The sequence below is a fragment of the Camelina sativa genome, chromosome 7, assembly GCF_000633955.1.
Source record: "Camelina sativa cultivar DH55 chromosome 7, Cs, whole genome shotgun sequence".
In the NCBI taxonomy this organism is placed as follows: domain Eukaryota; kingdom Viridiplantae; phylum Streptophyta; class Magnoliopsida; order Brassicales; family Brassicaceae; genus Camelina; species Camelina sativa.
Window position 1 is genome coordinate 17240282 of NC_025691.1, and position 16345 is coordinate 17256626.

A 16345-nucleotide genomic window follows, 5' to 3' on the forward strand; every position below is an offset into this window, starting at 1 on the left:
GCTTACTTGATTGAGCTATAAGTATATAACTTATAAGGATACTTAATTTATAGAGATATGTGGTTCCACCAACTCCGCATCTTTTAATCAATTTTATCTTCGTCTCCACCGTACGTTACCCGCCCAATCCAATTCCTCTCCTACTAGACACGTTAAAAAGATAGATTAATTCAGAGTACTATTACTTTGTTTTCATGTTCCCAAACCTATATTTCATTTATATTACCTCGTAGTCGTTGAACCAATTCTCTTCCTTTCCCCAACTAAGTTAAAATTAATGCTTGTAACATCTAACAAGTTACAACCTCAAACGACATCACCAATAATCCTATCACCAACCGTCGTTTTTCTTCGTTTTTCTGAGTAAGGTGTGCTTGTTTCTTCCTATCGAGCTTGGTAGACGGACGTCGCATAAATGGATTATGCGAAAGATGGTTCTTCTCGGACAACTTTTTATAGTCCAAGGTCGATGTGCCACACTAATATTGACTAGTACCCTAATTGCTAAATTTTATATATCAAGATAATTTTATTTTGTACATTTACATATAGGTGGTCATACTCCATAGTCCATAATGTAACGTTTTTAAAGTGGTATCATTTTTGAATATACAATAAAGTCTTAAAAGTACAAAAATTGCAATGAAAACAAACAAAACAAAAAGGTATAGCGAATAGCAAGGTGGGGTAATTAAGAACTGGCAAAAAAAAGGATACAAACAAGTAATGTAACAGTTGAGGATCAATGCTCTACCGTTCATGTCCATTCCTGNGGAGCTTACTTGATTGAGCTATAAGTATATAACTTATAAGGATACTTAATTTATAGAGATATGTGGTTCCACCAACTCCGCATCTTTTAATCAATTTTATCTTCGTCTCCACCGTACGTTACCCGCCCAATCCAATTCCTCTCCTACTAGACACGTTAAAAAGATAGATTAATTCAGAGTACTATTACTTTGTTTTCATGTTCCCAAACCTATATTTCATTTATATTACCTCGTAGTCGTTGAACCAATTCTCTTCCTTTCCCCAACTAAGTTAAAATTAATGCTTGTAACATCTAACAAGTTACAACCTCAAACGACATCACCAATAATCCTATCACCAACCGTCGTTTTTCTTCGTTTTTCTGAGTAAGGTGTGCTTGTTTCTTCCTATCGAGCTTGGTAGACGGACGTCGCATAAATGGATTATGCGAAAGATGGTTCTTCTCGGACAACTTTTTATAGTCCAAGGTCGATGTGCCACACTAATATTGACTAGTACCCTAATTGCTAAATTTTATATATCAAGATAATTTTATTTTGTACATTTACATATAGGTGGTCATACTCCATAGTCCATAATGTAACGTTTTTAAAGTGGTATCATTTTTGAATATACAATAAAGTCTTAAAAGTACAAAAATTGCAATGAAAACAAACAAAACAAAAAGGTATAGCGAATAGCAAGGTGGGGTAATTAAGAACTGGCAAAAAAAAGGATACAAACAAGTAATGTAACAGTTGAGGATCAATGCTCTACCGTTCATGTCCATTCCTGAGGCAGAAAATCACGTGAACATGGAGATGGAGATGATTGTCCTCATCACATTTTCACATCAAAAAATGTGTATTGCTCTTATTCCGTACGTTTTTTGCATGAAAGACATCCAAAACTGTTGCTTGTTCTGTAATGGGCTCCGATCCAAGGGTATAATTAATCACCTGGTGATTAATTACCATCATCGATCAGAAGATGTATATATACTAATTAATTCCGAATAATTTTACCTAATTATAAATTTACGCCGATCGATATGAGACCCGAAATTTAGAATTATACTTTTATTACCAAAATACATGATAGTATAAGTAATTAAGGGAGAAGAAAGATAATGTTAGAACCTTTTAATGATCCGATACTGAACATTTACATAATTTCTACAAAGTACAAACGATAGGAAAATAGATAACAAGTTTAAAAAAAAAAAAAAAAAATTTAGATTCAAGTGAAATAGGCTAGCTTTAACCCTTGAATAGAACTTAACGTATCAATGTAACATAACAATATCGGTCACGTGAGGCAGTCCCTTAGTACACGTCACTGCAGTTACGAGGCGAGCTTTGAGTGGACTCCGCATGCGTCAAGCAACAACATATCTCTCTTTTACTAATTATCACGGTCTTGCCCATTTCTATAGTATACGTCTTACGTCTTATTTTAATTTCCTTTTTTCTACTCGAGGTTTATTTTACTTTTTAAAATGCCATTTAGAGCTATTACTATTTTTGACAAACCAAATACTTAACTAACATTTAATGTCCCCTCCTATATTTGTCTCGTTGCCAATAAGAAAATTCATAGTACATTATTAATTAAATCCATCATTTTACGCCAAGGTACGAGATAGAGATTGGCGACGTTCTAAGTTAATTGAAATGCACATTTTCGCGTGAGGTAACTTCGAAATTAAAAAATATTTATTGTTTACAGACAATCGCGTGAGGTTGCTTTACTTGTTTTCTTCCCAAAAGTTGTTATACGATCTGATTTTTAATTATTTTCAAAGAATCTGTTGGTTATAACTCTTACGTACTCTGTACCTTTTGCATGCATGGCCGATATCTCGAAAAAGTGCAAATATATTTAATTAGGGTTTGTTTCTAACAACACTCCATCATTTCTATTTTCGTATACATACGGATACGGTATATATAAATACAGTCAGAAGCAAACATTGCTACATAACACATACATGTGGTTATACATAAGACACGTACTTGCCTTGTACGTATTTTCAACACACGTGTGCGCCTATATTGTTACTCGTCTGCTCTACGAAACACACTAGCTCTTTTCTTTTCTTTTTTTTTCCATTTTATTGCTTGGAAAGCTTTATGGCTAGAGGTTAGGACTCAGTTTGCATTGTTATGGATTTATGGAGTAGATTAGGACTCTGTGGGGGTTGCGAGTAACGGAGTAAGTCCATCGCGATTATAATAGCACAGGCTAGGGGAGTACGTGTGGGTCAAAATATTGATCAAGTTATAATGGTTTTTTGACTTTCTTGGGAAATAACAAAAGTACGGACCAATAAAATCCTTAGTTCGAATCCGCTTAGCTAGAAAAAGAAAAATTTCCAAAATGAATAGTCTAACATTGCTTCTGGTCCCGGACTTGTAGAGATTAGTAGTAGATCCTAGATATATTATTATGAATATGAAAATAAAACCTAGATAACCCCAAAACAATTAGGAATTTAGGCTCTTTTGTTATTTCTGTAAACTCCTAAAATAACACATGTATAAATCTAATCTGCTAATCCTAATTACTCTTGGAATCTCATTTGTTCTCTAATGTTATAAACTATATAGTTTTGTTATTTTTATAGATTTTATATTAGGCTCTGTTACTAATTTAACATCAAAAATCATAAATACTGTATAGGAAAAAAAATTATTAAATCAATTTCGGAAAACCGCAAGCATAGCACATCACATCACAACTAATGTTATCAATTTAGAATTCACATGTTATATAGACTGATTCACTAAAATCCACAATTAAATAAACTCAATCAGCAGCAGAACATCCTCATTATTGCCAATTCCCCTTCCATTATGCCCGAACAAGTGACAACATACCTATCGTCCACGTACGATCCCCCCTAACGCCGTAATGTTCCATTCCATGTGTTTACTAAACACTTTCGTGTTTCTTTTAAGTCAACGAGAGAAAAATCTTATAAACCCAATACTCTCTATCTTCCCAAACTTCATACAAAAGTATAAGAACCCAAAGATTCGAGTTTGGTTGAGGTGGACAACGTGTAAATGAAAGAGGCGACGTGGCAAAAGGAGAAGAGAGACGTGCACCACTCGAAGGGAACAACAAAAATCTGTCTTCAAACTTCCCAGCAAGAAGTGGTTCCCACCTCTTAACAGCATTTTTTTTTCTTTCTTTTTCATCTTTAACTGATTCGATATCATATATCTTCGTTTAGTAGAGTGAACGGATGGTATTCTCTAGGTCCCAACTTCCCTATCTCTTATTTGCCATTTCGAATATTTGGCATATCTACGTATAAACTTTCAAATTAAAACTAATAAGAAGAGTACGACCGATAGTTTTGAATTTGACTGATTTGAGTTTTGGTTATTTTATTAGTTCGTCGAAAGAATTACATACATGTCATGGAAGAAAATATATGAAGATTTTGAAGATATTTTCTGTTTCATGAATATAATTTATTTTTTAACATTTTCTACACGTATTAATTAGTAAGTGTTTTGTAATCTTGAGTAACCCAAAACAAAGCTGAAGTACTATGAAATTTCTTAGATCACAGAAAATGAATGGATAAACTCATGTATACTTGTTGTATCTACTACTCCATCTGTCTCATAAAGATGGATGTTTAGAAGTTTTTACATATTTTAAGAAAATAATGATTATTGAATTTAAATATATTTTTTTCTTTGACTAAAGAAATATTATTTAATTTTAAATCAATAACAATTCAAAATTTTAAATATTTTGAATGATTATTTCTTGAAGTTTATAAAACATCAATCTTTGTGGGATAAAAAAAATATTCCAAAACATCAATCTTTATGAGACATAGGGAGTATTTGATTATATGAAGTAAAATATATATTTAATTATACTTTTCCAGTAATTGATCGACTTGATTAAGGGTATATGTAATATCTATATTCTCTATTTTAAAAATATGATACAAATTTCCGAATCTTCACAGAAATTTTATGATAATGAATATGTGTATACAATATTTTCTCTTATTAACATAAATCAATAACAGTTCGTAAATTCAAAAATCTAAATGCTTATTTTTTTTAATTACAAAATTTAATTTTTTGTTGAACAAGAGAAAGTAAAATTTAGAAAATTATTTTGGAACGGTAGTATATACTGCGAGTACGATAAAAACAAATACGAGTTAGCTACAACAAAAAAAAAACAAATACGAGTTAGCTTGAAAGTTGTTGGAATCACGTGGTGACCTCACCAACAATCAAAGCAACAGAACCGTGAGAGTTGAGGTGGCAGCGGCGAAGCAAAGGCACGTAATAGCGACGGCGAGACCGTGAAATGGAGGAGCAAGGGACGACGCCTTCGCTTCTCATTTTTGCATGCCTCTCTAATATTGCCACGTGATTACCTCCCTTCACGACAGTGTATTTAAATCAAATCTTACGTCCATTGACTAATAAGTGTCAAAGTAGATCAGTCAAATCCTACTGTTTTCTGAAAGTTGTCAGTTAAACGTACCCTCTTGTAAATTCTAAAATTAGCATCATGATTAAGGCCTATAACTAGATTACAAAGCCATGCAGTTTTAGCATTAAGAGCACCCCGTGTGTAAAAGCAAAAAAAAATTAAAAGGTTAGGTTGCGTGTGGAATTTGGACAACTAATTTAGCTAATTGTTAACCACTAATTTATGTATCTCTCTGTTTTTAATGGTGACTAGATTAACATTCTCTCTATTTTTATCTTAGTATCTTTTGTGTTGTAGTTGAGTGTAACTTGAAAAGTGTCAATTCATACTTTCCTTTGTATTATTATAATAAGAGATATTTTAGGCGCAATAGATTGTTTTATTTTAAGTGATTTTACATTCTTAATCTAAATTTACTAATTATTTTTAATTTTAATTTTAATTTCTGTTTTTTTCGTTGGTTGAATATTGATTATGTTAATACTTAATAGTAAATGATGTTTTGTTTTCATAAAAAAATAATATTTTCGTATTTTATCTATCAAAACCTTAAACATAGAATAAAATAAAATAGTACTGTCCACTAGTATGAAACTATGAATTATGTTTCTTTTTAAAAAAATAATGTGATAATTTGATGCAATTCACACTAATTATATACTCAAGTTACTACAATGTATATCTATATACATCCAATCACCCCTCCAAAAATAGGTGACATTTACTACTTTTTGATATAATAATAAAATAAGAATTTGTACTGTGAAGTAATCTTAGTATAATGACCAAATGTAAATATTTAATTCACAAGATACTATTATACCATAGATCAAGTTCTGTTTCCTATAAATATATGGATTAGGTTAATGGGTCGGGCTGCTGTGGTCCAATAGTTCAATAGTTGAAAAAAAAAATCTTTATGTACTTATTAAGAAGAGGAACCAACCGAAGGAATAATAAAACATGACATATACGGATTACGAGGGAATAAAAAAAAAAACATGACATAAAAACAATTAACTAGAAAATCATAAAACAAACAGAGGGAATAATCACATGAAATCATGTTTAAGACCAGAAAAAGATAATGGATACAAATTTACTAAAATTTATTTCTTTTTCAAATGTACGATAATAACCATAGCCTTATTATCGTCCATACAGATATATACGGGTAGTCAGATTATTTACAAGTATATGAAGATTACATGATTTGTAAAACTATAGTAGTAATGAGTATACTATAAGATAGTGCCAGAAAATGACATATAATTCACATATATTTAGAACAAATTTGTTGGAACCCACTTATATTTTTATTTTAAAAATAGAGTAAAACTCACTTCTATTATAGAGGAAAAGATAGGGAAAATTATTGGAGATAATCTAAAATCACTGAAAGTTTAGTACTATAAAGTACGTGTAAATCATAAAATCTTTGATAAAAGGTGAAAATCAAAGAGAAAACAGTATTAAAATATGGATTTGCTGTTTCTTTAAAGAGAAGTAACTAACAACTAAAGCATTAGAAATGTGTAGATTCAGATAAAAGGATAAATCTTTGTAACAACGAAGTCTCAAGGTCAACTGATACGTAAATAAACTTTATATTATTAGAGACGTATCCTGTTTGTGCACAAACTAATGTCAAATCACGTCGGCTTCAAAATATAAATTAGACGTTCCACAATGTATGTGTATAAAGTATAAACCATTCTCTCATTGGTTTTGTTCCCCCAACTCGTCTTTTTAACTTTTTGTTTGTCCTTCAACTGTATGTTTTCCCCGTTGATCGCGGACCGAGAAAAAACAGAAACTGACCCACAAATGACAAATCCAATGCAAAACACTTCATATTACATTACGAGGACATTGTTAGATATATTACATAGGAGATTTGTGACAAGATGATGTTCCTTTTTTATTTGTTGGAAACTTAATACTAATGTTTTGAGCGTTACCGTATTGGCTTTGTTATTCTTACGACTTACGAGATTGGTGACAAGATGAAAATAACTTAAAATGGGATTTTGTGAAAGAGAACCGAGGGAGGGAGAGGAGACAAGTGTGTCCCACACGTACAAAGAGGCATAAAGATGACTGGTCCTTGTGGGTCGTGGTGGAGATTCACGTCAATCAGCTTAGCTTAACCAGGCCTTCAAGCTAACGCCCGCCGACGAATTGTTTTGCTTGAGAACCATTTTTTTTTTTACATTGTTATTGATAATCACTATATCTATACTATTAATTACGTATATTATTAGTTAATTGCCTTGTCAATTACACGTCTTTTCAACTTTCCGACTTTTATTTTATACTATGTCATATATGAAATTTTTAGTCGGTTTAGATTTGATGTACTTGAATTTTTGTATTGACTATTAAGATTAAAGATAGAAATAACTATGGGCAATCGCATAATGTTTCAAGTGTTTACTGTTAAGCTATTCACATACTGTTAAGAAGTGGTGACATTAAAACGCACTAAAAGCATTATATGCATAGAGTATAAAGGTATATAATGAAAAAACAGAGACGATGGGAAATATAAATAGAGGCGTGGGATGACTTTTCCAATAAAGCAAAGACAAGTTAATAGGAAATAGGTTCGATGGTTTTTACTTCTTTGGGAAAGGGGTTGTAAATTATAAGACTACAAATTTGTTTGATGGGCATGGCAATGAATGAGATTGAACTACACTAAATGGCAATACAGTGACTTGTTAGAATAGACTAAAAATTTGTTAGATGGCAATGAATGATATTGAACTCGACTAAATAATGGCAATTTTGTGATTTGTCAGACTTTAAATTTGTTAGATGGCAATGAATGAGATTGATCTAAACCGAATGGCAATATTCTGATTTTATTACTATCAAATTATACATTCATACCTACAATTTATTTTTTAGTTTTCCATTGTTTATGAAGTAAGTGTTATCATGTGATTTATTGTTATCAAACAATGTAAAATATTTATCTAATTTTTGAATAAATTTAATATGCGATTTTGAAAATAAATTAAAAAGTGTATTTATTTAACATTCTAAAATTTCTCACTCTCAACGCATTTATTCAGTTGTATTTGTTAGTGGCAATTGGTCGCCAATCTTTTTCTATATTGATATAACTTATGTTTTTTTTTAATCTTAATCTTGTATATTATTTGTCCAAAAAAAAAAATTTCTATATCATTGACCATTATATCTTGATTTACAGTGTTTTATATTTATGTTTCTTATCTTAATCTTGTATTTTATTGACCATATTGTCCCATTTTGAAAAAGTACATCATGCCTTTATGCTATATAGGTAGAATTTTTTTTTGTATATTTCTTTCTAAAAGAATGTATGATTCTCATCTTAATCTTGTGTTTTATTGACTATTTGGTCCCAGTTTGAGAAAGTAAATCATGACTTTATGCTATATAGGTAAATAATATCTTTAGTATATTTCTTTCTAAAACCAAGTATTTTAACTAATTTATATGGCTTTGTATTTGTGTATGTTATATTTCTCTCATATCTTAATCTTGTTTTTTATTGACTATTTTGTCTTAATTTTAGAAAGTAAATCATGACTTTATGCTATATATAGGTAAATATATTTAGTATATTTCTCTCTAAAATCATGTAATTTAACTAATTTATAGGTTTTTGTATTTGTTATGTTTCTCATCTTAATCTTGTATTTTCTTGACTATTTTGTCCCAATTTGAGAAAGTAAATCATGTCTCTATGATATACAGAGGTTATCTTTTGTATATTTCTTTCTAAAAAAATCAGATATTTTAACTAATTTATAGCACTTTGTATATTTTAATGGTTTCCATCATAATTTTGTGTGTTTGTTGACTATTTTGTCTTAATTTGAGAAAGTAAATCATGCCTTTAAGCTATATATAGGTAAATATCTTAGATATATATTATTATTTTTCCTAAAATCATGTATTTTAATTAATTTACGATGTAGGATTTTAGGTACTAAACCCATGCTAATTTTTCAAAAATATATTGACTAAGTTAAAAATAAATAAATTAAAATGACATTTTTAAATCATAAATTGGTTTTAATTGTTCTTTGGTTTCGGAAGCAGTTTACACTTTAAAAAAGAAATAAAAAGGATAACTTTACTTTTTCTTTGAGTCAGATGCAAACTTTTAATTTTGTCCCCTTTATACAAAAAAGAAAAAAAAAAGAAGCAAAATACCAAAGTATTAATTAAAAAAAGAAAAAAAAAAAAAAAAAAGATCAAAAGAAGTAACCGTTGTAAAATATAGTAATTTTGCTGATTCTTTCTTTACGTTTGACCTCTCTCTCTCTTGTTCCCTATACATCAGTTCTTTCCTAAGCTAGTTTGTTACATAAATCCTTTACTCGCACTTTCCCTCACGTGTTTCACACGCATTTTCTACGGTAAAGAAAATAAAATAACCGGAGTTAGTTTCAACAAATTTTGGTCCATTTTTGTAACCGTTTTGATTTATTTATAAAATAAATATTAAAAGATCCTCTTATTTCTCTTGTATAAATATAACCTCACAATAAAATATATTTATTCTTGAAGCTACGTAAAAGCGAGTATTGGGGTCAACGACGTTTTGACCGGGGAATAAAGACAAAAGTACAAGGGTATAACCGTAATTCCAACTTCGCATACGTATGTACGCTTTGGAGACCAGAGAGAGAGAGAGATACAACTCAACCACTTTGTATATTTATAAGCCAAAGAGATTAAAAAAAAAAAGATAGAGAGAAGAGATAAGAAGAGTCTCTGTGTGTAATCCTCCTCTCAAAAAAAAAAAAGACAAATAAGATTATTATGTTACCCGTTACAAAAACAACGAAGAGAGCTTTCTCCGGCGACTTAACTCCGGGAAGAAAACGCCGGCGATGTGTTGATGTCGTTCTTTCCTCTGTTTCTCCCCCGCCGGAAAGTGTTGTTGATGTGGGTGTTGGTGGCGGTGTAGATTTGTTAGATTCAATCCCTGACGATCTTGTTGTGTCTATCCTCTGTAAACTTGGCTCTTCTTCACGATGTCCTGCTGATTTCATCAACGTTTTGATGACGTAAGCTTTCTCCGGTTTGGTTTTTTTTTTGCTTTTTTCACCGGTTTGGTTTATTTGCGTTACAGAGTTCTAATTTGGGATTTTGTGTTTTATTTTTCGTTACAGATGTAAGAGATTAAACGGATTAGCTATGAACCCTCTCGTGTTGTCGAAGTTGTCTCCTAAAGCTATTGCTGTTAAAGCTCATAACTGGTCGGAAGATTCTCACCGGTTTTTAAAACGGTGTGTCGACGCCGGAAGTCTCGAAGCTTCTTACACTCTAGGAATGGTTAGTTCCCTAAAACTTTAATTATTTAGTATCGTGAAAATAAATTGTTAAGTTTTGATATTTATTTCCATTTTCTTGTAGATTCGCTTTTATTGTTTACAAAACAGAGGAAACGGCGCGTCGTTGATGGCTAAAGCCGCGATTAGTTCTCACGCGCCGGCTTTGTATTCGTTAGCCGTGATTCAGTTCAACGGAAGCGGTGGTTCCAAGAACGATAAAGATCTTAGGGCCGGTGTGGCTTTGTGTGCGCGTGCGGCTTTTCTTGGACACGTCGATGCGTTGCGCGAGCTTGGTCACTGTCTTCAAGATGGTTATGGTGTTCCTCAAAACGTGTCCGAAGGTCGTAGGTTTCTCGTTCAAGCCAACGCACGTGAGCTCGCCGCCGTTTTATCTTCCGGGGTACAAGATAGGCCAACGTGGCTCACTTTAGCACAGCCACCTCCAGCTCCTAACCATGGACAAGGATGTCCTTTGCTTAGCGATTTCGGGTGTAATGTACCGGCACCGGAGACGCATCCGGCGAATAAGTTTTTGGCTGAGTGGTTCGCCGTACGCGGCGGAGATTATCCCGGAGATGGGTTGAGGTTGTGTTCACACGCTGGATGTGGACGGCCGGAGACGAGGAAGCATGAGTTTAGGAGGTGTTCGGTTTGTGGCGTTGTGAATTATTGCTCACGCGCTTGTCAAGCTTTGGATTGGAAGCTCCGGCATAAGATGGACTGTGTCCCGGTTGAACGGTGGCCTGATGAAGTTGAAGGTGGTGAAGGTAACGTTCAGATTGACGGTAATGGTAACGGTGATAATGTTTTGCTTCCAATGAGTTAACGGCAATGTAACGGCTGCTTTGAATAGTAAAAAAAAAAAACGACGCGAGAGATGAAGGTAAAAAAACGGAAGCTTGGTTCATTTTTTTTTTTGCTATTAGTGGAAAAGATTAGGATAAAAATATTACTATCGACTATCGAGCTGAGTAATTTTTGTAATTCCAAATCGACTGTAAAGAGGAGTTATAAATGAACGGCCTTTTTTTTCACTTTTCATGTTAAAAATTATTATTTAGTGTTTACTTTTGTCGAGAAATCTAATGCCGTAAGGAGCTGATCTCTCCTTTATTCTTTATCTTCACATTCTGATTTTGTTGATTTCGTCTCTGGTTTTGGTATTCCTTTTTCATATTTGGAGGGTGAAGTTTTGACCCTTATCTTGAGTGTTTTGAGCTTTTTCTTGCATCGCATTAGGTTCCCCTCGTGGTTTGCATATCGTCCCTACACCATATTTGAATTCAATCATCTTGCTTCATAATAATAAACTCATTTTCATTGTCCCCTTCTAAACATTTATGATTGCTCTTGACCATTTGCGAAGAATGGACTTTTTTTTTTAGGATTTCAAGTCACTTGGAATTATATTGACTTGAGCAATTATATTGACAACCATTACTCCAACACTTTCATGATCGAGGTTGCTATTTCCGGCAACATGTTCCATCATTTTCTATCTTCAAACTCCTTGAAAGTTTTACGGCAATGGTGCTCACATTTTACATAAGATCGCATGTGTTTCTCTGAGGCATTTAATTGTGAAAGTTCCCGGATGTTCAAGCTTTGGAGGCATACTTCTTTGACCTGCGGGAGACCTTGCAAAGTATTCATTTTCAGAAAATTGTAAACTCTTGTGGATCCATGACACTTGTGGATCCTTTATTCGTGTCTCCTTCTTTAAACACCTTCGAAATTTTTCTNTTGAATAGTAAAAAAAAAAAACGACGCGAGAGATGAAGGTAAAAAAACGGAAGCTTGGTTCATTTTTTTTTTTGCTATTAGTGGAAAAGATTAGGATAAAAATATTACTATCGACTATCGAGCTGAGTAATTTTTGTAATTCCAAATCGACTGTAAAGAGGAGTTATAAATGAACGGCCTTTTTTTTCACTTTTCATGTTAAAAATTATTATTTAGTGTTTACTTTTGTCGAGAAATCTAATGCCGTAAGGAGCTGATCTCTCCTTTATTCTTTATCTTCACATTCTGATTTTGTTGATTTCGTCTCTGGTTTTGGTATTCCTTTTTCATATTTGGAGGGTGAAGTTTTGACCCTTATCTTGAGTGTTTTGAGCTTTTTCTTGCATCGCATTAGGTTCCCCTCGTGGTTTGCATATCGTCCCTACACCATATTTGAATTCAATCATCTTGCTTCATAATAATAAACTCATTTTCATTGTCCCCTTCTAAACATTTATGATTGCTCTTGACCATTTGCGAAGAATGGACTTTTTTTTTTAGGATTTCAAGTCACTTGGAATTATATTGACTTGAGCAATTATATTGACAACCATTACTCCAACACTTTCATGATCGAGGTTGCTATTTCCGGCAACATGTTCCATCATTTTCTATCTTCAAACTCCTTGAAAGTTTTACGGCAATGGTGCTCACATTTTACATAAGATCGCATGTGTTTCTCTGAGGCATTTAATTGTGAAAGTTCCCGGATGTTCAAGCTTTGGAGGCATACTTCTTTGACCTGCGGGAGACCTTGCAAAGTATTCATTTTCAGAAAATTGTAAACTCTTGTGGATCCATGACACTTGTGGATCCTTTATTCGTGTCTCCTTCTTTAAACACCTTCGAAATTTTTCTCTTTTCTTTGGCTTTTTCACTTAGTAAGTATCTGGGCGAGGTACGTAGTCTTCAAGTTTCTCGTATTGATCTTTTTATTAAGTATGTTATGGCTGTATGTGTCTTAAAAAAAAAATTAGTATAGGTTTGATACCATATAGATTTTTCACGAACAACCTTTTTCACTTGTCTCCTGTTGATTACTTAGGTATGTGTGCTGCCCATGGTAAGTTTTGTGAAAAAATGTTAGTAGTGATTATTGGTTTGAGATTTGAATGGAGTTTTAAAAATTTTAAATGTTATGTAGAATCTATTATTAATAGATTCAATATTTTGTTAAACTCTGCTAAAGTTTAGTGTTATTAGTTTGTGATTTGTAAAATAATATTTAAAATCTTAACAAATTTGGGTTATTGGATTCAAACTTTTATAAAGTTATTAAAAGTTTTGTGTTATTCAATTAAAACAAAAAAATGTAAGATTGTTAATGAATTCATTTATTATGTTATTGGTTCATGATTTTATACACTTTCTTTACAAAATAAAGTAATAGAAAATATCACGAAAATATATAAATTGTTTGAAGTGTTTTACAAGATTTTAGAAAACTAACCAACAAAACTATAGAATACTCTCTAGTAATCTTTAACAATCTTTCACTTATCACTTTTGATGATTTTATTGAAGTATTCAAAATTTTTTATAAATAAGAATCCAATAACAACCACATATTCTCATTTTTTTCTGAATTGTTATTCAATCTAGATGTCAATAAAATAAAACAAAAACTATAATCTATACTAATAAAAAGTAGGAGCTATAAGCTCCTAAGACCGTCCACATAGGATTTTAAACAACCAATAGAAATTTGACATATCACTTATTAACATTTTATACAATTTCCAGAATTTTCTATATTAAGAATTATTTTAAACAACCTATCATGATCTGACATGTCATTCATTAACATTTTTTAAATTTACAGAATTTTTTAGAAAAAGAAATTTTTTAAATTTATGGAAATCAAAGAACTAAGCACAATATCCCACATCGGCTAGAAATTTTTTAGACAATGGTTCAGAACCAGTATAAATAAGATTAATATGCTTCCAACAACGAATGAGCAGGAAAGCTTGATTTATCAGGCGTCCAAGTTTAAAAGTTTTATTTGGTTTGATCTGGTTTTTTATTTGATCAAATTAAAACTTTAAACAGTTTCAAAAAAATATTATAATATTTAAAAATTTTAAAAGTTTAAATATTATAAATATTGAAACTTTTAAAAGTTCTTAGCTTTTAAAAAGTTTTTAAATATTATAAGTTTTAAATTTTAAAAGTTTAAAATATTATAAATATTGAAAATTTTTAAAAGGTTCAAATTTTATATTTCGAAACCTTTTAAAAGTTTAAAATATTATAAATATTGATGCAAAACATAAATTATCTTATTTATCTACATTTGTGCTTTTTATTTCTTATGAGCTGTAAAACATATTTTTGTGTATGATTTTATAGATGAGTTGATATTCTTTCATTAATTTTTTTTTTTTTGGTTCTAAGGAAGAAGGATTGACATCGCAAGACCTTAATTTGATGTTTGAGTCAAATTTTGAGGTTTAAAGAAGAAAGATGGACGACAAACACACATGTTTTATTAGCTATACATAGGCATGACCAGGGTTACAGTTGTCACGGTTAAGGTTTATTAACCATCGGTTATGGTTAGAAATTTTTGTAACCTTAACCAGAACCGTTTAACAAACGGTTAAACGGTTACGTTTAAATACGGTTACGGTTCAAGCGGTTACTGTTATATACGGTTACGGTTATTTGATAATATGATACGGTTGATATTATTTGATGATATAATATAATTGATATTATTTATTTATAATTAATATGTTCTTATAGTGTACTCATATTTCTATATATCATATGATTCATATTAAATAAATAATTATTAGTATATTTTATTATGTTTTTAAAAATTATAAACCAAGTAAGGATTTTGGTTTGAGAAGTTTCTAAACGCGTGGATCTAAAACCAAATAAGTATATGGATAAAATTGTCAATAATTGGGTGCATGTGTTGACTATGCTGGTAATCATGAATTTCACAAATTTTTATGAGAAAAGAAATGATTTTGTTTTTGGAGTTTGATGAGTTAACAAGTTGTGTGGTAGTCTAAAAAAATGTTTTTCAGTAGAAGAATGTGAAGAAGTTAACAAGGAAGAAGAAGAAAAAGAGTATAATGAAGAACCAAACGATAAAAGTTACGATGACAATTAACACAAAATTTGACAATGAAAATGACAGGAAAGAATATGAAGAATAAGAAAATATTGAATAAAAAACACGAAAACATAGGTGGTAACGATCAATTAAATATGAAAACGAGTTAAATTCATGATTATAAAATTGTTTCGTTTTTCTGGTGGTCAAAGAAAATGGTTTAGGATATGTGAGGTCATCAGTTTGATTTGCCTCGCCTAGACGTCAAGTTAAATTTATGATTTTTTTATCAGGTTTGATTTTATAACACAACTGATTTTTATATTTTAAAAAATTGTGTATCTGAAATTTAATTTTTTTTCCTTAGTACTAATTTTAATTTTTTTTATGAGATAATATTTTATTACCGTAATCAATCATATATAATTTTTATCAAAATATATCAAATAAACCAACGCGTAGTGTGGGTTCAAAACCTAATGTTAGTAAGAATTTGGGGGTTAGTAAAAAAAGTAAAGGTTAGTCAAACTATACAAGAAAATTTTCAGATTTGGAAAATATCTATAAATGGAAAATGTTATAAAAGGAAACTTACTAAAATCTATAAGGAGATAAAAAGTTAAAAACTAAATAACAAGTTTAAATAGTAAAAACGTGCGGTAAGAGTAAAAGAGGAAGCGAGTTAGCTATAAACTGAAGTAAGCGAGCTCCTAGCTAAGGTAATTTCTGACAGTACTATCGCTAATTTCACATTATCGGCTATTTTGTTAAAATGTGACTCTCATTTTATTCACGTAAAAGTGCTAAAAGCTCCACTATTGTACAATATGGTTAGTAATTTGAAGCAATAAATTTGCGGTAAGAGACTACTCATTAGGAATATTTTGACCACACCTAATTCGAAGGGTTTGTAAATACTAAATCC

The 16345-nt window shown here is 31.2% G+C and overlaps 1 protein-coding gene across 1 annotated transcript; it reads left to right on the plus strand.

Moving 5' to 3' along the window:
- Window positions 9963–11602, plus strand: LOC104701339 (F-box protein At1g67340). Its single transcript, XM_010417007.2, has 3 exons — window positions 9963–10301; window positions 10407–10569; window positions 10651–11602. The coding sequence occupies exons 1-3, from the start codon at window positions 10054–10056 to the stop codon at window positions 11392–11394; spliced, it is 1155 nt and encodes a 384-aa protein (XP_010415309.1). The 5' UTR covers window positions 9963–10053; the 3' UTR covers window positions 11395–11602.

What these genes read in the sequence shown, in the direction of transcription:
- LOC104701339 (XM_010417007.2), top strand. Translation starts at nt 10,054, where the DNA reads ATGTTACCCGTTACAAAAACAACGAAGAGAGCTTTCTCCGGCGACTTA. An exon ending in TTCATCAACGTTTTGATGAC is followed by an intron (nt 10,302 to 10,406) that starts GTAAGCTTTCTC and finishes TTTTCGTTACAG; the next exon opens with ATGTAAGAGATTAAACGGAT. An exon ending in CTTCTTACACTCTAGGAATG is followed by an intron (nt 10,570 to 10,650) that starts GTTAGTTCCCTA and finishes ATTTTCTTGTAG; the next exon opens with ATTCGCTTTTATTGTTTACA.